Raw genomic sequence first — 22643 nt, 5'->3', positions numbered from 1 at the left:
AACTTGATAAAATTTGAAGTATTTTTGGAGTTATTTTTTCGGTTAGAGAAATTTTGAAAAGAAGATGTAGGAAAATTTGCTTCGATTTTTCTAAGTGACGCTTTGGTAAGATCATCGAGTATGAACTGTATCTTAAATTTAAAATCTCAAGATCGAGGATTTATTACTATTTTGAAATTTTATTGTTTTTCTGTATTTAGATTTGATTCAGTTTTTAGATTTTAATTTCTAAATATTGAAATTTTTTTTGCCTAAATGTTTGTTTTGCCTTTCCCTCTAGTTATATTTTGGTATTTTCAGCGTTTCTTGATTCTGCCTTCTGAGATTACACAATTGAATTTATTATGAAACTCTTTTGTATGTTTGTCGCAAAATTATTTTTCTTAAAATGACGCGGATTTTGCGCGGATTGGGGTGGCGCGGATTTTTTTTACGCTTTCTCCGTAACAACCCTGAATGGAGGAATTTGAGAGTTCAAGAATTTATAAATTATGGTCTCTTCGGAAAGTTGTTTCAACTTTAATTAAGATCCAGCATCTGAGATTTCATAGGGATTGAACAACTGCATTTTACATATTTTTCCTAAACAACATTCAAGGGCTTACAAGGAGGAGTTCCCGTGGTCAGATCGAGCTTAAATTTGTAATCTATTCCAAAACACCCAAATGTCTAAGTTTGATAAATAATGACTTTTTGAAAAGCTCGAGCTTTTATTTGTTTTTTATTTTCATAAAATGTATTGATCGTGTGAATGATCGTCGGTAGGCTCTGGTCAAGGCAGAAAACTTTTTTTTAATTTTATAGCAAAAATATTATTTTGTATAATTATCTAAGAAGATGTTATCTTTAAATAACCAGAAAACCGTTTACTTTAAATACAAACATTGTTGAAAAAGACATAGATCTTTTTTTTTTAAACCGTAAACATGAACTTGTTTTTCAGTTTTTTAATCTTTCTTAAGGTTCTGCAAAATTACATATTTATTTCAAGTTTTTGTCTCCAAAATCATTAGTTTTTTTTTAAATAGAAACACAATCAAAAATAGCATCGGCCTAATTCGTTTAAAAATTCGGCAAAAGGCAACAATTTTAAAATTAAACATAACTTCTTACTTTAATTAAAATTTTCAATTGTTTTTTTTTTAACTTTAAATTTCCTTTGGGAAATGAAGTGAAATCAACTAATCGCAATTTGAAATTTTCAACAATTTTAATTATTAATTATTTCTAGAGTTGTTTTTTAAAAAGGTCCTATAAGCTATTGTGTTTTCTATTTCTATAAGAACTATTAAAAAAACTCTAGATTTTTGGTAAAGGGCACCATCTAAAATGACATCACCAAATAATAAAACATAGGAAATTTTTATGGTTGCTCATTTTAGATGTTCGATAAGAAAAAAATAATTGACAAAATAAAAAAAAAGTTTTTAAGTTTTTGCAGAATCCGTCGTTAGAAAAAAAATAAAATAAAATAGTCATTGAAGTTTTTAAATATCATGAATTTCCAATATTCAAAAAGAAAAATGCATGAAACCATAAAAACGCTCCAAACAATATGTTAGTAAAAAATAGAATATAAAGAAAAATTGGTGGTCTGGAGAGGTCAGGGAAAAGTCAGGGAATTTTATTTTGGGATTTGGATCGACACCATGTTTTTGATACTTAGTTTCAACTGGGAATGAAAAATGGGATGGCCAAAAGTTGAAGATAACTGAATTTAAAATATTATTTGCAATTTATTTTTTCTTTCGACATCTAAACATGATTAATGTTGCTATTCTTTCAAAAAATATCTAGAAATATGTTTATTTTTTTTTTTTTGTTGCCAGGTACCCTTTTTAACCTTCGGGAAGTCGCGTGTTTTCGCCTTTCTTACAAGTGCCCTTACAAACTGTGTACAAAGTACACGAACGCGACCTCCGGTGGGTTAGCAAAATCGAGATTACGTTTTTCACCAGGGAGCGTTCTTTTATTACGTAACGCAGTTGGGGGGGAGGGGGAGGGGGTCGGAGGCCGTGTTACGCTGCATACAATTTTTTTTTAATTTGTATGAAAATTTTGTTACAAGGGGGAGAGGGGGTCCAAAAATCCATTTTTTTTTGCGTTACGTAATAAAAGAACGCTCCCCCATTACTCGTTACTGGATCGACCAATTTGTGTGAAATTTTAAGGCTGCTACAAATTTTATTTGAAGTTTTTGTCTCCAAGACTAAATCAATTTTAAATAAAACAAAAAACGTAAAATTTAAAATTTTCAAATCCTACGTCTTGAGGTTTTAAATTTAAAATACATTTCGTTCACGATGATCTTACCAAAGCGTAACTTGAAAAAATCGATGTATATTTTCTTCTCAAAATTTATCAGGTTTTTTGTAGGGGGGAGGTGTCCACGTGCTTCCATCCCGCCAGCCCATATGTATGGCATTAGTGTTGTGTTCACTGTATTTGATATTTTGTGAACCACACCGTATGCTGTACTCAACAGATATGGACTGGTTCCCGGCAATTCGCAATTTTCAGTGTAAGAACGGGTCTTGACCGATCTTATGCACTAGGTTCCCGACGAACACGCACTGCCCTTACACCTACATCTCACCCTTGCTCTGAGTCAATACGAGCAACACGCTAGAACACGCTTTGAGTGTTCGTGCCAGGCATGCACACCTTCTTTTCCGGTTACGCATTTTAACTCGGCCGGGGGTGGTACATTACGTAGGGTTTGATGTAAGTATAAGCGCCTAACCATTTAAAGTGTGCCTATCAACTTTCATTAAAGCAAACACTGTTTTATATTTAGTTTGAATTCAAAAACTAGTTGTTATTTTACTGTGTATTGTTTTCTCCTGAAATCATTCCTAGTGTTGAGTCGTGTTTATATGTTGCTATTTCTTTTGTCGCGGTGTTTTGTTACAATTTTTGGTCCTAAGCATTTTATAAAAGTTTTTCAAAAGTACAATAGTAATATTTCTGTTGATCATTCCAAAAATTGAGTAAGGGCTCAAACCTCACTTGTTTTAAAGAAAAGGGTGAAGATTGAAAACAATGGACAGTGAAAGAAATATATTATTGAAGAATCAATAGTAAAAGAAAGATAGTAATTAATGAAGTAGATACAGAAATTAACAATAGTTGATAAATAGAGGCAACAAACAAGCTTAGATTGTATAAGGGCAATTTATAGGGCAGATGAAAAATTATTCAAATAGCTAAATAAAGATAAACAAAATTCACATCGCTACCAAATTAAGGGAAAACAGACAGTTTGTTACAGCAGCATCAATAGACGTATCCAGTTTGAAATGGCCGCTAGGTGGCCTATGGTGTTAAAAATGACAGCTTCCATGTATTTAAATATGGGAGCTCAGGAAAACTCAACTTTTAAGCAATAAAATTATTATTTATGATAAAAGTATTGATTGATTAGGTGCACAAAATGTGTCTAGAATATTATTAAAATAAAAACTGTTCGAAAAATTTGCAATTGAGATAAGTACACCATTCGATTCAGCAGGAATTTTGGGCACCAAAAATATATAGTTTTCATATGTTAAGTGTTTTATTTTAGAAGAAAATTAACAAAAAGTATGAAAATCGAGACATTTAGTATGGGAGCTGTCAAATCTCTCACCATCAAAAAGCAGCGTTGAGCTTTCGCTGGATTAGTCTATTAGTAAATAGAGTGGAAAAGCGTTGAGAAATAAGAGAATCAAGAAAATAAAATCGAAAACAAATGGACGATAATAAACAGAAGGCGTGTTAGAGAATCAGTGAAACAAAATAAACAGAATATAGATGGTAGATAGAGAGCCTGGAGCCTATTAGAGGACGGAAACCTCAAACCAAAAGCACCAATCGAAGCACGAGAACTTTCAAACGGAGGTACCAATCGAGCAAAAGACAAAGGATTTTGCTCGATAGGCACCTCCGCTTGACAGCTTCCGCACCTCGATTGGCACTTCAGGCCTGAGACGTCCGTTCTCTAACAAGCTCCAGGTTCTCTAATGGTAGATAAAAACGGAAAGAAGAGAAACCCCGTTGTGCGATGTTTCAGGTACATCCACAGCAGTTGACTCAACCTACTGCGAATCAAAACAATACCGTCTACAATCACAAATTGCTTCCCTTTCCTACATTGTTGCGCCCCTTTCTTTTAGCCGTCTCGACTCTGACCCGCGGAGGTCAAAGGTTTACGATCCGTTTCCACAGGCCACCAGCTAGGTCATCATGAAAACCAAGCCAACGTGGAGGTAAGAAAATAGGACACTCGCAAGGAACCAGAGCTATACTGTTCTGATCAAGATAATTCGGATGATCTAACAGAACTACGGATGTAGTTAGTTACGCTCCTTCCAGGATGTTCCTTACGTGGACGTCAACCGAAGAGCACGCAACAAGGTCAGTGCCATTGCATGCTCTTAGGTATCAATCCTTGGCCTGCTTTTAAAATTTGTAATAAAGTGTTTTTTTTATTATTAGTTTACATGTCTTTTTAAATGGCGGGAAAAATAAGATTTAAATTTGTATTAACTTGATTAAATAAATAAGAATTTGTTATTACAAAGAAGTTTAAAGAACTTTTGTCAAGAAACATTCGTACAAAATAAGTGGTAAACTATGAAATGTTTTCAAACATGATTTTTCATTTAAAAAAGTTTAAAAATGTAAATACTGACACTTCGATCCATCGACGTGGACTCAAAAACAAAAAAAATATCAAAATTTACAAAATTTTAAAGGATACTTGTTAGAAATATGTTTTAAACGAATTCATAGATATTTTTTAAATTTTTGAAAGAATAATAACAGTAATCAAGTGATAGTTTGATTATAAATATAATCATAAAAATAAAATTTTGTTGTCATCATCTTTTTCATTGCCAACTGAAACGAAGTTTCAAAAAACACAACATAAAAACTTTGGTAACGTTAAACATAAACGAGGTTCTGGAAAAATCGGGTATTTTAGAATGGAATTTGAGTGGTTACCCTGCAAAATATCTATCCAACTATAGTGTGATTGAAAAGTTTACTGTTGGGTTTTTTTCTTTCTATGTTCGTTTCCGATCCAATCAAGCTTAGGGCATTTCTTTCAACAAACGACATTTGGCAGATTCCGTTTTTTTTTTGGATTTTTATTTGTGTTTTGTTTTGTGAAACTTTTTAATATAAAAAGTTTATTCTCGCGTGATGGCGTTGCCAACGCCCAGCGCTCGCCGGAGCAGCAAAGCCTTCAAAGATCCGCATCGGACCTTTTACGCTCCCTACCGCCCCGACCATCACCGGGAATCTGCCTTCACCATCCGTGGATCGTGGTGGCTGACCTTCCCAGCTTAAGGGTCGGCGATGGTGACCTCGACCTCTACACCGGGCTCGATGTTGATCGAGGTGATCTGCTTGACGATCTCGGACGGCGAGTGCAGATCGATGATACGCTTGTGCAGGCGCATCTGAAAAACGATGGGAGGGGAAAAGAAGACAATTAGTGACTTTGAGCGCAATGAATTTAGAGGGGAAGTGAGAGTTTGTCTGAACCATTAGAGACCTGAATTGATTTTTAGACATCGATCAAGCACTATGACGAGGAACAGTTTGATCTCGGCTCAACTTTCATAAATGGCATCCAGGGTAGATGACGGCCACTTTGGTTTAATAGTCTGCCTACTTTTAGCTTAAATTAGGGATGTTTTTAGAATTCTTACCTGGAAACGATCCCAAGTCTTGGAACCCTCACCGCAAGGCGTCTTACGGGTCGTGATACGCAGGATCTTGGTCGGCATGCGAACCGGGCCCTAGATGAAAAGAAGAAATTGTTAGTTTTGTTGAAATACATAGTACAAGCCTATTTATAATGTTTGCGTTGAACTGTTAAATTTCCTCGAATTTTAAGTGACCAATAATAAAATCACAAAAAATAATCGAAATAATTTGTTTACTGTCGCATCTACTTAACTAGGGCAAAGGACATTCCAGTAAGGCATCCGAGGCCCCCCAGGTAAATGCATTCGTGACTTTAAACCTCTAAATCAACAACAGGTCCCCTTACCTTAACGCGCAGCTTCTGCTTCTTGGCGCCGCTGATCAGGTCAGCGCACACCTTCTCCAGGCTGCGGACATTGCGCGAGGTCAGCGTGATGCGGATCCGGTGAACGGTCGCGGCCTCGGCAACGGGCTTCTCGATGTCCTTTCCAGTGGCGGCCTATCGGAAGTGGAGATAAAAAAAAGTTTACACGTGTGAAACATCCGAAACATAACCTAACAAAATTTACTCCAAGAAAAGAAGCTTGAGTTAAATCATGAAAAGAAGCACAAACAACTTACATTTCACTTCTTATCTAAAAAGAGGAACACTCAAATTACCATTTTGCACGATTTTCGTGGATTTTCACTTGTCCTGGTCGAGATAATCAAACTTTTTTGACCAGCGCTGAACCAGTCCAAACTTTACTCTGCGGTGGCAGTAAACGAAATGGACGAGTTGAGGGACGAAATGTCAAACGGCGAGCACGGGAGAAACGCAAACTTTTACGTTTTTGCTTGCGGGGGGTGATTCGTTGAAAATAATAGTAAAGGACGCAGCCCTTGACGTTGCCAGTCAATCAACTGAAAATCAACACTCAAAGTAAAAAGTATCCTTTTTTCAAGTTCACCCATCGTCACCCTTTGAAAGGGTATCGAAAATGTACTGAATTTGACATACCCTTTTAAAAGAGTGACGCCGGGTGAACTTTAAAAAAGGATGTAAAGTATCCTTTTTGAGGATTGAAAGTACCCTTTTCATCGGGCTACCTACGTTGGAGCCAGCCATAACACAATTTTAGTGCTCCGTTAAATTTTCAACTTTTTCACGCCGCGGGTGAAGTGTTTAATCGCGAACTTGCCGCCCGGAGATGCCCAAGCGTGGCGCTAGGCATGGCAACTCGAGTGCAGCACCGGGGACCTCGCGGAACCCGTCTCCTGGCCGGATTACTAAAAACAATCCGGCCAATAGTCAACTCAAGCGTCAAGCCTTCCACCGCGGCGACAGCTTTAGAAGGCATTGACAAAACAAAGCTGCATCCACACTATCGCAGCCCGTACCAGCTACGTGTGAAGACAGCTAAGGCAGGCCGGCAGGCCTCCGGCGTCCCCTCCGTCACCCCCGTCCCCACACGCAACGAGTTCGAGCCGCTGAGTGGTGACGATGAGGACAATAAAGACGACTGCAGCACCAGCAGTAGCGACGACGACGACGACCCTGCACGCGGGTCGAAGAAAGCTGGAACCAGCAAAACTGCGGCGAAGGAAAGAAGACCTCCGCCGATATTTGTCGTCGACACACTAGCAGATCATGTGGACGAGCTACTGGAGGGTCAAACCTACTGTTTGAAGATCGGTAAGAAGAATGTGCAAGTGATCACGTTGTTAAGAGCGAATTACGATAAAGTGTTGATGGTCCTCAAAACACACAACGTGAAATACTTCACATTCGATCCGGCTGAAACGGTGCCGGTTAAAATAGTCCTGCAAGGGTACACGGACCGGCCAGTGGAGGACCTGGCTGGGCACCTTGCCGACGTAAACGTTCACCCCCGGGACATCAAGGTGCTCTCAAGAACGACTACGGTCACAGGTACTCACGTGCTGTACCTACTCTACTTCGATCGTGGTACCGTCAAGCTCCAGGATCTCCGACGGAAAAAAACGTTGGACGGTTTCTGGGTGACTTGGAGGTATTTCTCAAAGAATTCGACAGACGCAGCCCAATGCCACCGTTGCCAAAAATTCGGCCACGGCTCAAGAAATTGCAACCTCCCGCCGCGCTGCGTCAAGTGCGGCGAAATGCATTTCACGGAGAAGTGCAAACTTCCCCAGAAAGCGAGGCTGAGTGAAAGCGACGCTCAGCAGCACCGATCGCTTGTCAAGTGCGCGAACTGCGATGGCAACCATACAGCGAACTTCCGTGGCTGTGCCGCACGTAAAGCATACCTCGAGGAGCAGGCTAAGAAGAAAAAGAAGCTTCCAGCGACCCGGCCGCCTCAAGATTAAGCCCAACCGTTCCTGTAGCTGGACAAGGCGCGGCAGATCGGATTACTCCAGCGATTCCTCCCGGCTGGGGAGGTTCCTACGCAAGCGTGACCGCGGCGAGCGGTACAGTTCCGGAACAAGCAGCTGTGTCCGGAGATGACCTATTCACTCTGCCAGAGTTTTTCGCCCTCGCGGGGGAAATGTTAACTCGTTTTCGTGCCTGCCGGAACAAGGCAGAACAGTTCATGGCTCTGGGAGAGCTCATGATCAAATTCGTTTACAACGGATAAGCTGCCTCGTGCAGCGCTGCTTTTCGGCGTCAACAGACAAAATCATTCTGTGATCTAGCTTTAAGTTTTCCTCTAACTATCCCCTTTCTATAGCAATTTTGTAGGTTTTTTTTTCCTGAACTTTTTCCTACTTGTGATTAGCCTTTAGAATAACCAATTGTGTCGAAAGACAAATTTATCAACACATAGCTGAAAGGACCTCCAAATCTCTATTAGGTTTAATTGCAAAGAAAATTGTGAATTGATTATTTACTTAATAAAAACTGAATTGAATTGAATTGAATTGAAAGTACCCTTTTGAGGGATACTTCTGACTTTGAGTGAAGATGAATCTTGCATGCAAAATTCACATAAGGCTTTTTAGGTCCAGTGAAAAAAATATAACTTAACCCAAAAATGAAGAACTTCTCGTCACAGTGTCCTGATGCAAACAATAGGTCTATTCCCGTACTTGCAGAATTGCAGAATTTCTGCAGCTTCTGCAGAATTCTGCAGCCAGCATAAGTCACTTTTTTGCAGCACGTTCCCGTACTTTTCAGCTCGCTCTCTTCATCTCTTTCGTTTGTAGAAGTTCTGCAAGGAGAGAAGCCGCAAAACATTTGCCTGGGTAGCGCGTTCCAGTACTTTTTCTGCAATATTGTATACAGTTGAGTGGATTTACTCAAATTGAGTATTGAAGTTTTTTTTTTTAATTATTTCAAAACAATTTAAAAAATGGATTAACAAAAATTGTAATTGAAAGAAGTTTACCTCTAGAACGGTGACTTATTTTTTATGCAAATCAACATTTTGTCTAAAAAATCAAGCATGTACCATTTATTAAACTAGAAATTAATAATGCTTAGGTAGACATTTTATATTAGAAGCAACTCAAAACTTTACATTAGGTAAACAATTTAAGAAATGAGAATGGCAGGTACGTTTAAAAAACATAATTAAAAAAAGAAAAAGGTTTAATATAGAAGGTATATTTATATAGACCATAAATACATGTTTTATTAGCAAAATGTTTGAAGGATAACAGAAATAAATTATGATTGGATTTCACATCGAAGAATAACGGTGACGCAGCGAAATTGACAAATAAAAAAAAATGAATCACAAACTCTACAATTTTGAAACTCATAAATTTATATATCTGAAAATTAAGAAATTCGTGATTTAAAATATAAAAAGAACTATTTTCAAATTAAGGAACTTGAAAAAAATAAATCAGATATTAGAGAAATTTAAAAATGCAAATATTTATTTTAGAAAAAAAACAATAAATCAAAATTTAAATAATTAAAAATGAAACATTGAAAATTTCAAAAAAATCTTAATTTTCAAAATTCGAAATAAAAAAATAAAGGTTTCTAACTTAAAAGTTCCTAAACTTAAAAATTCAAATATTTTTAAATTTGAATTAAATGAATCAAAAGTTTGAATATTTCAAAGTTCAGAACACCAAAAATTCAAAAGTTAAAGTTTAAAAAAATTAATAAAAAATAAAGAAACTCAAAAAACAAAAATAAGTAAAATTTTAAAATTCTGTACATAAAAAAATGAAAACTCAAATATTAAAAAAAATAAAAACAGTTCGTACTCCATTTTCCGAAGAACTCGTCAAAATGTTCAATCTCTAAATCCTCTAAACCTGGTTTTATAACGACTCCAAAAAAGATGTACTTTTTGTGATTCAAGATGGCGCATTTAAGAATTTCCGAATTTTAGAATTTAAACTTCCTAAAATTTAAGAATTCGACTAAATTACATCACATTTTTTGGTTCAAATAAGAATACAAATTGGTAGCACCGTTAAAGGTACAATTTATTATTTGGCAATTAAATTTACCTATTATTTAAACACACATATTTAGTCTATTCAAAAAAGTTATCATTTTAACACTAAAAAATATCGCTATTTCATTTACATTAATGAACTAAGCATGAAATCGTTAACACAAAAAAATCGTTCTCAATAAAACCAGACATAAAAAAAACTAACTACCCAAAAAATCCATCAATTCAAAATATACAAACGTCTCTTCAAAAGACTAATTCAATTTAGTAATAATAAAACAAAAAAAAATATTACAACTAATAATAAAATGCTTGATTTCACCCAAATTGCAAACTTTATGTAAGCGTGTACTCAACATCCATCACACCAACTTGCAGTCACTTTTCAACAAGAAAGAGAAGAGAGAGCTTGCAGAAAAGTAGGGGAACAGTTTTGCTGCAACTTCTGTCTCTCTCATTGCAGAAGTTCTGCCTGGGAAAAAAGTTACTTATGCTGCAGAAAAGTACGGGAACGTTCTGCTGCCGATTTCGTGCAGAATTGCAGAATTCTGCAGTACGGGAATAGACCTAATGATCGAGCTCGAGCTTTCACAGCCTGCGAAGTATGTTGGCTGACATATCGTGCGGTCAGTCAAAAAAACCAGCTAGAAGTCACCTGACAAAAAACTTTTGCTAGAAAGAGATAGGAAACCTGATGCAAACAATCGTCCAGCTGTAATGTAAACATACTTTGAATGTATTGGTAAATTTCTGACTAGAAAGCCTTATAACACAGATCTATGTAAAATTTGACACAGATTGCCCAAAACCGCTGTCTGTCAAATCAGTGTAATTTTTATTAAGCAAACTGTGTAAAATTTTACACAGAATCTGGGTAGAATATAAAATATGTTTTTGATTCTGAAAATGATTTTGAATATATATGTTGAAATCGGTTGAAATAATAAGGTAAAATAAAGCAGATTTTATTAGCTTATGTAAGCTATGCACTTCGGAAGAAACCGGTCAAGAAAAAAATCAAATGGGCAGCAGCGGTAGCGAAAGCAAGCCAGAGAGGGTAAAGAAAAGCCCCAAGAAAATGCTCCCTCTCTTTTGTCCTGCCGTTCATAAAGCTGTTTCTTGACCCCTTTCCTTCCGATCTGCAGACTAGCCTTTAAGTCTGAGATGTCAAACATAATAAACATTTGAAGGAGCCGCAGTATCCGTTTGCTCGTGTTGTCTCCGGAACTCCTCATCTGCAGGAATGGAATAGCCGAGGGAATAGCTGTTGCGGATAGTTTCGCAGCGGGCAAGCCTGGCGCTTCTGCAGCACACTAAGCAGGACATCGATAAGAAAAGCTACCAATCTGGAATAAAAATCGTGATAGGCTAGAATAAAGGTAAGCTATTTTTCATGAGATGCATTACCTGAAAAGTTGATAATCCAATCTGGGACTGATTTTTTATTTGAGCCGATGGCCGAAATGTTAAAAAATCTAAAAGAGAAAGACAATTTAACAATACTTCATGGAAAAAATCACGAGAAAGAACTTACCCATCTTTCTCGGAGCTGCATGAAAGTCGCCATCTTAAGTGATTTGGTTTTTACCCAGATTTGAAACGAAAGCTGATCGCAAATCTGTGAACTACACAGTTTTGACAGCTAGAACATGTTCAACAATCTGTGTAATTTTTTTACACAGATCTGTGTTATGTGGATTTTGCGTGTGAGATGAATCGTTTTCCCAATATTTTTTTTTATGAAAAATGTTGAGTCCTTTTAAAATGTAAGTGATTTTAGTAATCTAAAAATATTTTTTGTTGGAAAACTTTAGTGAAATTTCATTTGAGTTTTTATTATTTTTAAGTGGTCCTTCAAATAAAGTTTTTTATTGATTAAAAATCGGACCAATTATTTCCAAGACATTAATAATAAGATATTATCATCATCGATTAAAAATTTTGGAACTCTGTTTTATTTCTAAATATTGACTTTTGGATTTTTTTTTGAAAAGGTCCAATTAACCACATTTCCAGTTTTTGCTTTTTGGGTGTTTTTGAAACCGCCTTGAGTCAGGGGTATTAAAAAACACCCTGTCATCATTACCCGCCCTATCTGCGACACACCCAAAAAGCAAAAACTGAAATTTTGGTTTATTGGACCTTTTCAAAAAAAAAAAAAAACTCCAGACTTGTACAGAAACAACAAAATCAAATGGCTAGTTCCCTCCTTGCCCTGATACATAGTTTAACCGTCTTATCCAATAAAACAACAAATTACAAATTACAAACAAAATTGAATTGTTTGAAAATTTCTATCAGTGCAAATTCTGTTTAGAGCTGGCTGCGTCCGTCTACTTTCGTTTGGCGCGAAATTTGGACGGTACAATTTTGAACTTTTCGGCTGGTCTTGCCAAATTTTGCAGTTTTTTGAAACTTTGGATGAAATGTTTTGTTGAAGAATAGTGCAAAAGTGTGTTATTTTCTGGGTAATACGGAATTTATTTCGAAAAGAGTGTTTTGTGATCAGTAACAATTCTGTTGAACCTGAACGGTGGTCAGCCGGCCAGACGAGGTAAGGCGGACTTGGTTTAAGGGACCATCCATAAACCACGTGGACACCTGTGGGGCGAGGGGAGGGGGAAGGGTCTGAGATTTTAAAAAAGTATCCACGTGGATAATGCATGGTACCTTGCTAATAAACTTGACAAAAGTTTCGCAAATATCGAATGATATTTCAAGTCACTTTGAACCACTTTTAGAAAAGGGCGCATAAGCATTTTGACAGTTCCAGCTGTCAAAATGCTTATCCGCTCTTTTCTCGTGTTGCTCCAGAAATCGTAAGAGAAATGTGCGGAACGACATTGCTCTTACGGCCTTTCGTCCCATTTAAACGCGTGTAATCAAAGGCCGTAAGAGCAATGTCGTACCGCCCATTTCTCATGTTGCTCCAGAAATAAAAGCCGACTGGCTTCAATGAGGTTTTATGGAAGTTTTAATAAAGGCTTGAAAACCAGATGGCAATGCCATGCCAAACGGTTTTATCGCATGCTGCTTTAAAACCAAAGGTGTTGTAGCTGTCAAATGCCATTAGACATGCAGAAAGCTCACTTAAAACCATAAGCTCCTAAAAGAGCATTTAACGCAGCCAAATAGCAAACGCGTGGTCTGATTGAATATAATTGACCGCCATCTTGGCAGAAAAAAATGAAAAAGCATGAATATGATTAAAATTCGATGAAAACACACAATTATTATAAATTTCTGACATCGTTAGCATTGCCATAGAAGTTCAAAAATAATTTAAAACATTTTTTTTGCGAATAAAAAAATTCATTACAAGCTGTGATTGTAATATAAATATTTTTGATAAAGCGAGTTGATTTTTTGGCTCTATCTCCCCCACATTTACCGATAAAATTTCAACCGCAGCAGAATTTGAGCCACCAATTGCGAGGAATAAGCTTTGAAATTATTTTAACTCCCTACAATATCTATCATGTCATCATCGCAATTTTCAACAACATTATTTCATTTGGCAAGACGAAGACATTTTTTTGCCAGAATTAAATCTGTTTGTCATAAGACACATGAAGACGTATGAAATGTAATTTTTCCCTTACTCCTAACAAGGTTTTATAAAGGTTTTATCATGGTTTTATGGAGGTTGTTAGGATTCAGTTGTAAAGCCTTGAGCTCCTATGTGGGTTTTATACAACCTTTTGCGGAGGTCCTTTGGGTTTTAAGTGGGGGTTTTCGAGGTTCTGGAGAGTTTGTAACGACTATGTAGTTTTAATATTGGTTTTGGCTGAAAGGTTTTATAGCGGTTGTGGCAGCTTCGATAAAGCCTAAAATGTTAATTCCAGCGTATAATTCTATCACTTTTCCATGCCAAATTACAAGCTGCCAAATTACAAGCTGTGATTGTAAATTCCCTGATATTTCTAGGATTTCTCTGACTTTTCCAGAAATCAACATCATATTTGTTATAATATTGATCTTAAAAAAAACGTTTCTTTCAAATAAATAAATACTCTTGTTTTTGGTTTGTAAAAATCATTTATCGTAGATAAAGGTTTTTCCTTGTTTGTGTTTTCTTCTTTTAATCTGAAAGGTAAAAGTTTAGGATCCTAATATGTTTCTCTTTAAATGTTTGCAGTTTTTTTTCTTTGTTTCTTCACAATTCGTTTAATCACAATGACACATTTTTATTTTCGAATTCACACCTTCCACACAGAGTTGTAGAAACTTTTTTTTCTTCTTAAATTCCCAGACATGGCCTTTTAGCTTTTTGTTTTTATTGTTTCTCCTCTTACAAATCGAATACTAATAGTAGTTTTGTTTTGTTTGTTTGTTTGTTTGTTTTTTTTTCGTAGGAATACCAGAAGAGATGATAAATAGTTGTTGTGTGAGTGTTATATGTTTTCGTTTCTTGACTTACACGACTAAGATTTAAACGCTACCGGTTTTTTTTTGCTATTGTGGGTTTGTGATGAATTTATCTTTTTTTTTTGTTAGTGGTTAACCGCTTTTCCAATTACAAATAGTGACTAAAACGAAGAGACCAGAAAATGTTGGTTGCGAAGCGCATGGTGGGCTAGCGCGGCTGGATGTTTTAAACTTTGATAAAATAAATAAAGATTTTTGTTTTGTTTATAAAAATAAATAACAATAATAACGTTTTGTTTTTGGTATCAATCGGATTACAGTTTCAAGTCGGTGGGACTTAAATGAATAGGAAGTGCCGGGGGGACACTTGCGTAAAGGAACTTAAACACGATTTGACTAACGAATATTATTAATAATGTTCCAATTGGCGCTGCCCGGTGCTGCTTCAAATACATCTATTAGTAACTCTACCAATTCTAATAATAGTTAAAACACGTACATATACTGCGTGAGTTGTTGGGTGTGGTGGTCGCGTATGGCAAAATGAACGAAGGGAGTTTCTAGCTGGTGTTCCGGATGCCATCGTTGAGGGAAGTCCCGAGATCGCGATCGGCCCGGGTGCTCAGATTCAGCGGAACCGCCTTGCAGCGTTTCGCGTTCCGATGCATCATGTAGTAGGACTTGTGCTTGAACAGCTTGAAGCAGATCTCGCACTGGAACAGGTTCGACCGGTTGTGGATGGCCTGGTGCTTGTCGTAGTCGTACTTGAGCTTGAAGCTCATGCTGCAGTCGACGCACTCGTACATGCGCGGCTTCCGGGTGGGTTTGTGCGGTTCCGGTTCGCGGATCGTCGTGTTGTGGTGACTCCGGATGTGCAACCGAAGCGTGGACTTGAAGTTGAACACCTTCGAGCAGATGACGCACTTCAGATCGGACTTGTCCGTGGGGTCTTCCGGCGCTAGTTCGGTCACGACGAACGTCCCGCAGGCCGTGTCCAGCAGGGGTCCGGTGGGGGAGTCGGGATTCTCCAGCGGAAGCAGTCCGATGTGCACCGGAAGTCCGCCGTTGGCCATCATTGCTGTAGGGGACGCCGCCGTCATTGTTGTCGTCTGGTGGTGGGTTGTTGTGCCGGGACTAGTTTCGCTGTACATCTTGCGCAGCATCTCGTAGTACGCGTCCTCGTCAAAGTCGAAGCCCAGCTTGGCGCGGCAACTGCTGCACAGGGGTTCGATCTTGCCGCCGGTTGGGGTGACCTGTTGGTGGAATGTTAACGGTTATTTCTCTTTCTCTTTTCAGATGTCCTCTTCAAGAATATCCCACAGAAGCAGACAACGAAAGGAGGTCGCTCATAACGTGAAAGCCAGTAAACGAGCAGATCATCGTAGCCAGATTAAGGACGCTGATTCCAATTCTACGCGTCAACGGATGCTGCCAACATGCAGTGAGAAGGAGGAATTCTACAGTCATCTAAGCTCAACTATCTTTCCCCATCCTTCAGTACACAAAGTCATTCATATCATTTATAAGTGAAAACGGAGTCTACCTCATGCACGCAATATGCCCAGCGCCGACATCACATCCGAACATTTCCTCGTTGTCGGGAAAATACGGCGCTCGTCCAACCAGTTTTCGGGAGGAAAATTTCGGTGAGTTTTCAACTTTAGGGAAATTCTCGTAAGTCTGGCAGGTTCAGAAAGGATTCGGTCCTAATTCCAAAGAATTTTCAGATTCTCACTATTCAAAGCATTTTTTTGTAAAGTTTCTGTTTGAAACTTGCTTGCTCACTTCCCATTAAGCTATATATTACTTGATATCGGTTGAAAACGCATATCAAACTGCTGATATGCCAACATTAGGTGCCCGATAGAATTACATTCCGCTCCGTTTTATAGAATAAATACGTTGCCAAAATATCTCGGATCTAACAGCAGCGTGCAGTACATGTTTTATGCACCTTAACCACACAACTTGAGCTGTGTTTAGTTGTATTCCAAAGAATAGACACGTGTCTTGTACAAGTTCCTATGCGTTAAGTGGTCGGGACTTTCCGTAAAATTAGGTTTAGGCCCGATTTCCTTCGTGGATTCGAGTTTGGATCGAAATTGCTGCATTGTTAGTGTCGTTGCTGGCATTAACGAGCTGTTCCAAGTGTACGATATTGTTCAACTCTACTTGTCGCCATCTGCAGCTATATACGGTGAGACATGGGGGATTTTCGACCTTGGTTCCCATACTTCTCCCGGATTTTGTTTCCATTGTCAACGTTCTCTGTCGTACTGTTGTATTTCGTAGAGAGCTGAGTTTATTTGCTTCCGTCTTGATCGAGTGTCAATATGGAAATGGTGAAGAGAGTGGATAACCGTTTCAATGGTTGCTTCGATTTCATGAATGGGTTGCTTCGTTAGCCCAGGGTGCGCAACACCCCTTAAGACCAGCACAGGGTGCGACATGGAATGATACCTGCTCATCTTCATGAGATGAGGTATCTCGAACAGTACCAGTGAAGATGTTCTTCGTGCCATGCCATGGATTCCGATGGGCTGGAAGCTGCATCGGTAGCACCTAGACTCGTTTTGTTGTTTCATGTTGGGGTGAACGTTCCTTCAAAGAGAAACATCAGACTTTTTCCTCGTCTCCAATGTTGTATTTCGTAGAAAGCTGAGTTTATTTGCTTCCCTCTTGATTGGGTGACAGATTGTGTAAACTTATTTCACTTTCTAACAAGCCTACTTAAACAGCGTACTGAATTAGCTGCATGTATTCAAGTAACCCGTGATGAGTAGTGATCCGATAATTCTTCTGCCACTCGCTCACGATCCTAGGAATCTCTGATCGGCTGAGTTTGTCTAGAATTCATTCTATTTGGAATGCCCTCCATCAGGTTGACAAAATCTTAGGACTTGTCAGCTTGACGGAATGTGGCTTATGCTGATAGAACCGCTCTATCAGTAGGCCGATGTTTTGAGAATTGGTACCGCTATACTCTTCAAGATCTTGCATGATTCCGGATGCCCCCGACGCCGACTGTAACGTATTTTGTCCAGAGGTCAGGATTCGTGCGAGTGTCAGAATTGGAAAGGACGAAAAAGCTTTGACGACAGCACTGGGTTGCTGTGATGGTTGCTAGAAGCTTGTTTGACTCGTCAACTAGTCCAGGGTGATACAACAAAAAGACAATCGACCGGTAAGCATAGTTTTCGCAGTCTTCATCGATGACCGGTTCCACCTTCAGCAATCACCGTCAGCTAAATCGCAGTTTTTATCCCACTCAAACCCTGCTCACAACTCGCTCAACGGTTCAGACTTTTCAAGCTGATTGTTGAGGAGCCCAGAATAAGTACCACCTGTCAAAAACAATCTCACGAAGTTCCGTGTAACCATGGGTTGCTTCGATGTCACCATGCTCACCTGAATTTTGGCAATCTTGTAGATGTTGTCCACTATCCGCTTCAGCTCGTCCGGTGATTCCGTCGCGACCGAGCCCAGCTCGTCGTACGGCTGCAAGCACATGAGACACTTCCGGGGCACGATCCGGACCGCTTCGTCCGCCTCATCGTCCTCGGATTGCGGCGGCGTCTGGTGATGGGCGGTGGGTTCGTTCCTAAAACAAACAAAACCTCGAGTCAGCGGGAAAGTCCGTAATAGACTTGTGGCGGTGGAATTGTTGAATGTGTACAATAAAAACGCGCTGAGAATCGAGCACGAGCGGCCGATGAAGAGATAGGAGAAGGAGGAGGCACAGCAAGGAAGCAAAGAGAAGGGTGTGCAACAGAGACAAGGTATAGAATCAACAGTGGGAGTGAGCGCATGGGAACGATTCGCGCGCGCTCTTCGTTCTCTGTACACAACACACGAAGTATATCTAGCTATGAGGGCAAGGCAAGCACGACGCTGCTTCGTTTGTACAGCCAGAGCGCACACACAGAGCAGTGTGGACAAGGAAGAAGGAAGAAAGAACAGCGAACGAGCAGCGCAAAGCGAGTGTGTGGAGAGAAAATTGATTTCGACATCTTTGTTCTCTTGGCCTGCCCTGAGAAGATTCCGGGGCTGGAAAATTTTCCAAAAACGACCACTTTTTCCGGACTTACCTGGTCCCGTGTCGGCTTGCATCCATCACCGGCAGGCTGGAGCGCGCCACTGCAACCCGTTCCGTGGTACTTTGGCAAGGTTCTGGGCCTTGGTGGTTTGTAAATAAACCACGGAGACGACGACGACGACACGACGACCGCGACGGTTCGCGTTTTTTCCTCCTTTCACAGTCCGTCAGCACTGTGGCTATGGCTGTACGCTGATGGGGCTGTGACACGGTGTGAGTGCGAATGGGAATTGTGAGAGGGGAAAAAAGAAGAGGAAACTTTCGCTTTTTTTTCTTCTTTCTTATTAGAAGGGAGGAAAAATGTGTGTGGCGAGAGCCGTTGTAGGGTTCCGTTGGTAATGTTCTGGACGGGAAAGAGAGAGGGAGAACGAGAGAAAGTAGGCTTTTGTGGGATATATTTTGGCGGCAGGCGCGAAAGTTTTTTAATGGATTTTCAATGTAGCAACACAAGGTTTTCATGATTAGATTTAATTCAATGTTTTTTTTATTCATAATTTGTGAAAGGTTTTGTCTTCATTCGCTGGAGAAATATTAAATTGCGATGTGTTGATTGATTTCATTTTCAATTGATTTCAAAACCTCACATTAAAAACAAGATTTTCTCTAGTTTAAGTAGTATAATACAAAGATAGAATATACTGTCTTGAGAAGAACCAATTTCACTTTAATTATTTTAGTCTAAATAGGATATTTGTCAAATGTAAAACTATTATTTCCATGTGGAAGGTGCTTAGGTGCTTGCATAGGGAAAACTAAATTCTTTACAATATGCTGGTTTATCCGGTGTTTTATTTCGTACTAATTACAAACTTCACAATATTTTTTGCTCCCTAAAGACTAAGATTATTGACTAAAACTGTAATATTGTGGACTATTCAGTGTATTGCATAATGATTATAAATTTATTTTTAATCAAATAAAGACTTTTTATAAATTTAGAATTTTGAGACCACAGACGATAAAGTTTAGGAAAAAATATTTACACAAAATCATTGATATTTTGCCATTTTTAATAGTACAGTCCAGACTCGATAATCCGAAGCTTCGATTATCCGATGTTTCTATTATCCAATGTTCGATTATCCGAAGGTTTGTATGGGACTTCGGATAATCGAATCACAAACAAAAAATGAATCTTTTGTTTTTTTTTTTACTTTTAACATCCAATTCGAGTTCTGCGACTCCATTTTAGTCAAATTTGAATAGTTGGTAGCTAATTAAATTAAAAAAAATGATTTTTTCATTATTTCAGCACCGCCATTTTGACCGCCATCTTGTATTTAAACATACTCAAATACTTTTGAGTAGTTTAGGGGTCATACTGAAGCTCAACAAACAAAAATAAGACAAATGGAGCGTTCTTTTATTACGTAACGCAACAATTTGGATTTTTGGAATACCATTAAATAAAAATGTATTAGAGCGTAACACGGCCTTCGGCCACCAATAATCTAGTTATCAGATTCAAATCAATAAAACAATATTTTTTAAATATACAATAACAGAATTACTGATTAGAACATTTTTAAATCAATGAAAAAATAATTGATTACGTAAACAATACTTTTCCAAAAATGATGAAGATACCAAAATTAACTTCAATATCTCGTGAACTAAAAGAATAAACCAAAATTTCTAAACCTATATAATTTTTTTCTCATGAACACGATAGTGAGGTTAAAACCTAAGTTAAAATATTCGCTCAATGCAAAAATTGAGCGACATGTTTTTATTTGCGCAACATACATCAAAAACAAATTTAAAATTAAAGGTTTTTCACCATTTTTGATTTTTTTTTTTTCAATTTTGATGGTATTAACAGGTCAACTTTGGTACTTTTTTCAGAAAACTTTGATTAAAAATTTTCACTTTTTGTGCACGCTAGATTTAAAGAGATCTTCTAAGTTGTCCAAAAAATTGCAAGATCCTTAGATATTTTTTTTCATTGTGAAACAGAATATCTTGAATATAAAGTATACAGCGTTTTACTCGCTTACTTTTATAACTAAAATGTTTGTGCTATTTTTTAAGAGAATCGAAATAAGACTGATTTGTTTCCGTTTCATTCATATGTTTAATTTTTTCTGTATGTATAAAATTTCAAGTTTCTCAGTGTTCTACATAGTTTAAATCCGTAACAAGGACAGTAACTAACGCGTAACAGTTTTAAGAACTTTTATTTTTATAAAATCAATATTTACATTTAGAAAAATAAGGTTTCTTACAAAAGCTTCCCAAAGGCCTCATGTTTTCGGTGATCAGGTCACTCAGCTAATCGTTACTTAGCTCAGCTTCAGTTGGACGTAATCGAAGTGTACTTGCAATGCCTTTGCCTCGGATGCTCATCCACCTGGTGCTTGACAAGCTCCGCGTAGATATCGAAGCACAGCCCGCAGTACACGCAAATGTGCTTGATGCTGACCTCGTCGGATTTGGTCCTTTTCTGAAAATTTCGTAAGAATTAATTAAGTCGAATTTCTTTACTGATTTGTGAACTTGGTTTTACCGCCGCCTGGGAAGTCGCGTCCGTAACTATTCTCTTGACTTTATGCACCTTCTGCGCGTTAACGTGCTGTTTCAGGGCAGCTTCAACAACCCGGCGACCTCGCCGACAGTTTTCACAAGGTTCGGACTGGTGCCAAGCCAGGTGCCGCTGCAAGCTGGCCACGCTCATCAACCAGTCGTTACAGACGCCACACTGTACGCGGCCGGACCCTTCCGAGTGGTCTTGCTCCGAAACGTCCTTCAGCGCTTGTTCCAGCGCTTTGCATCTTTGACAACCGTCCGGCGGGGTATTTTCGTGGTAGGTTTTCAAGTGATGCTTGAGGAAGTTTATATGGCCGTAGTCCTTATCGCAATAGGGACACATGAAGGCTTTGGCTTGTGGTGTGTCTTTTGCCGGTTCGTTATTGTTGCCTGGTTTGGGTTTGAAGTTCTTTGGTTTCTTTCTGCACTTGCCACAGGCCTCTCCCCAGTGCCAAGCCAGGTGTCTCTGTAGACTTGCCATGTTCTGCAGTCGTCCGTCACAGACTGCGCACTGGACCGGACAAGACGATTTGGAAACTTCAGCGTGACCTTTCTCCAACACATCTCGCAACACTTCCTCCAGCTGTGCGCATTTTGGACAGGTTTGAGCATTTGATCCATCGCCATGTACGATCTTCATGTGGAGTTCCATAATTTTCTTGTCCTCGAATCCCTTGTCGCAGTTGAGACAGTCAAAGGTCATGGAATCATTGTTGTTGCTGATCAGCAAACTCTCAGGTTCTTCGACCTCCTCCTGCTTTACCTCTTCCGGTTTTATGTTCACCTCCTCAAATGGTTCCGCCTTAGTACCAACATCAACAATCTCAAACGCCAAATCACCGACGATCAGTTGTTCACCGCCTTCACCGTACAAGTTTTGCTCAGCATCGAGTTCCGATTCCAGTGGCTCGTCCTTGACGACCACGTCTTCGCTCTCTTCCGGTACTTCCTCCAGACATTTCTCCGCATGAAGCTTCTCCACATTGGAGTAAAACAGATGAAAGTCCATCACTTTCAGTGAACAGGCGGAACACATCTGGAAGGTTAGTAGTTCGGATTCCTGTTGGATACGGGGAAGTTACAGTTAGCGCTCTTTTTTTGCTGTTTTGGAAACTTACCTGGAACCAAAAGTGCTTCGCCAGAACGCTTTGGAACAGGGGCGTCATTTCGGATACGTCCGTTGTTGGTTGCTTCTTGTCGGCGCAAAAATTGCATTTTTTGTTTGATGTTGCCATTTTTGTGCAAAGAATAAACTAATATAAACGGAATGTTTGGTGCATGTCTTAAAAAACTGCCAAGCCAAGCGAACTATCTGCATTTGCAACAACAACAAGTTGTATACTTGACAGCTGCTTTTGAAAGCTATCATGCATATGTGCAGGGTTGTTAGTGCATACACAAAATGTGGACAAGCCTTTCGGGCTTGTGTGAAGGTTTTAACTGAGCATTTTCACATTTATTTGGCTTTGTTGCTCGTTTTAAGAGTATAACTCACGTACAATCTAAAACAGTCTGTATAATTCATAATGGAGATTTTATGTAAGATACATCACTATTTCTTAATCTAAACATGCGAA

General features: G+C 38.7%; 3 protein-coding genes across 3 annotated transcripts; all 3 read right to left on the bottom strand.

The window, feature by feature from the left end:
* Window positions 1-5111: 5111 nt before the first annotated feature.
* Window positions 5112-6496, bottom strand: LOC6038340 (40S ribosomal protein S20). The gene is made up of 4 exons (XM_001848103.2): window positions 6358-6496; window positions 6044-6196; window positions 5700-5789; window positions 5112-5447 (listed from the first exon to the last, which is right to left on the bottom strand). Exons 1-4 carry the CDS (start codon window positions 6358-6360, stop codon window positions 5331-5333), a joined length of 363 nt encoding a protein of 120 aa, XP_001848155.1. The 5' UTR covers window positions 6361-6496; the 3' UTR covers window positions 5112-5330.
* A 7727-nt stretch (window positions 6497-14223) lies between these two features.
* Window positions 14224-18752, bottom strand: LOC6038341 (zinc finger protein Gfi-1b). Its single transcript, XM_001848104.2, has 3 exons — window positions 18533-18752; window positions 17853-18045; window positions 14224-15697 (listed from the first exon to the last, which is right to left on the bottom strand). Exons 1-3 carry the CDS (start codon window positions 18556-18558, stop codon window positions 15005-15007), a joined length of 912 nt encoding a protein of 303 aa, XP_001848156.1. The 5' UTR covers window positions 18559-18752; the 3' UTR covers window positions 14224-15004.
* A 1941-nt stretch (window positions 18753-20693) lies between these two features.
* On the bottom strand, window positions 20694-22399 carry LOC6038342 (serendipity locus protein beta). Its single transcript, XM_001848105.2, has 3 exons — window positions 22185-22399; window positions 21047-22126; window positions 20694-20983 (listed from the first exon to the last, which is right to left on the bottom strand). The coding sequence occupies exons 1-3, from the start codon at window positions 22299-22301 to the stop codon at window positions 20834-20836; spliced, it is 1347 nt and encodes a 448-aa protein (XP_001848157.2). The 5' UTR covers window positions 22302-22399; the 3' UTR covers window positions 20694-20833.
* Window positions 22400-22643: the final 244 nt, after the last annotated feature.

The sequence above is a fragment of the Culex quinquefasciatus genome, chromosome 2 (genome assembly GCF_015732765.1).
Source record: "Culex quinquefasciatus strain JHB chromosome 2, VPISU_Cqui_1.0_pri_paternal, whole genome shotgun sequence".
Lineage (NCBI taxonomy): Eukaryota > Metazoa > Arthropoda > Insecta > Diptera > Culicidae > Culex > Culex quinquefasciatus.
This window is presented reverse-complemented; position numbering and strand designations above follow the sequence as displayed.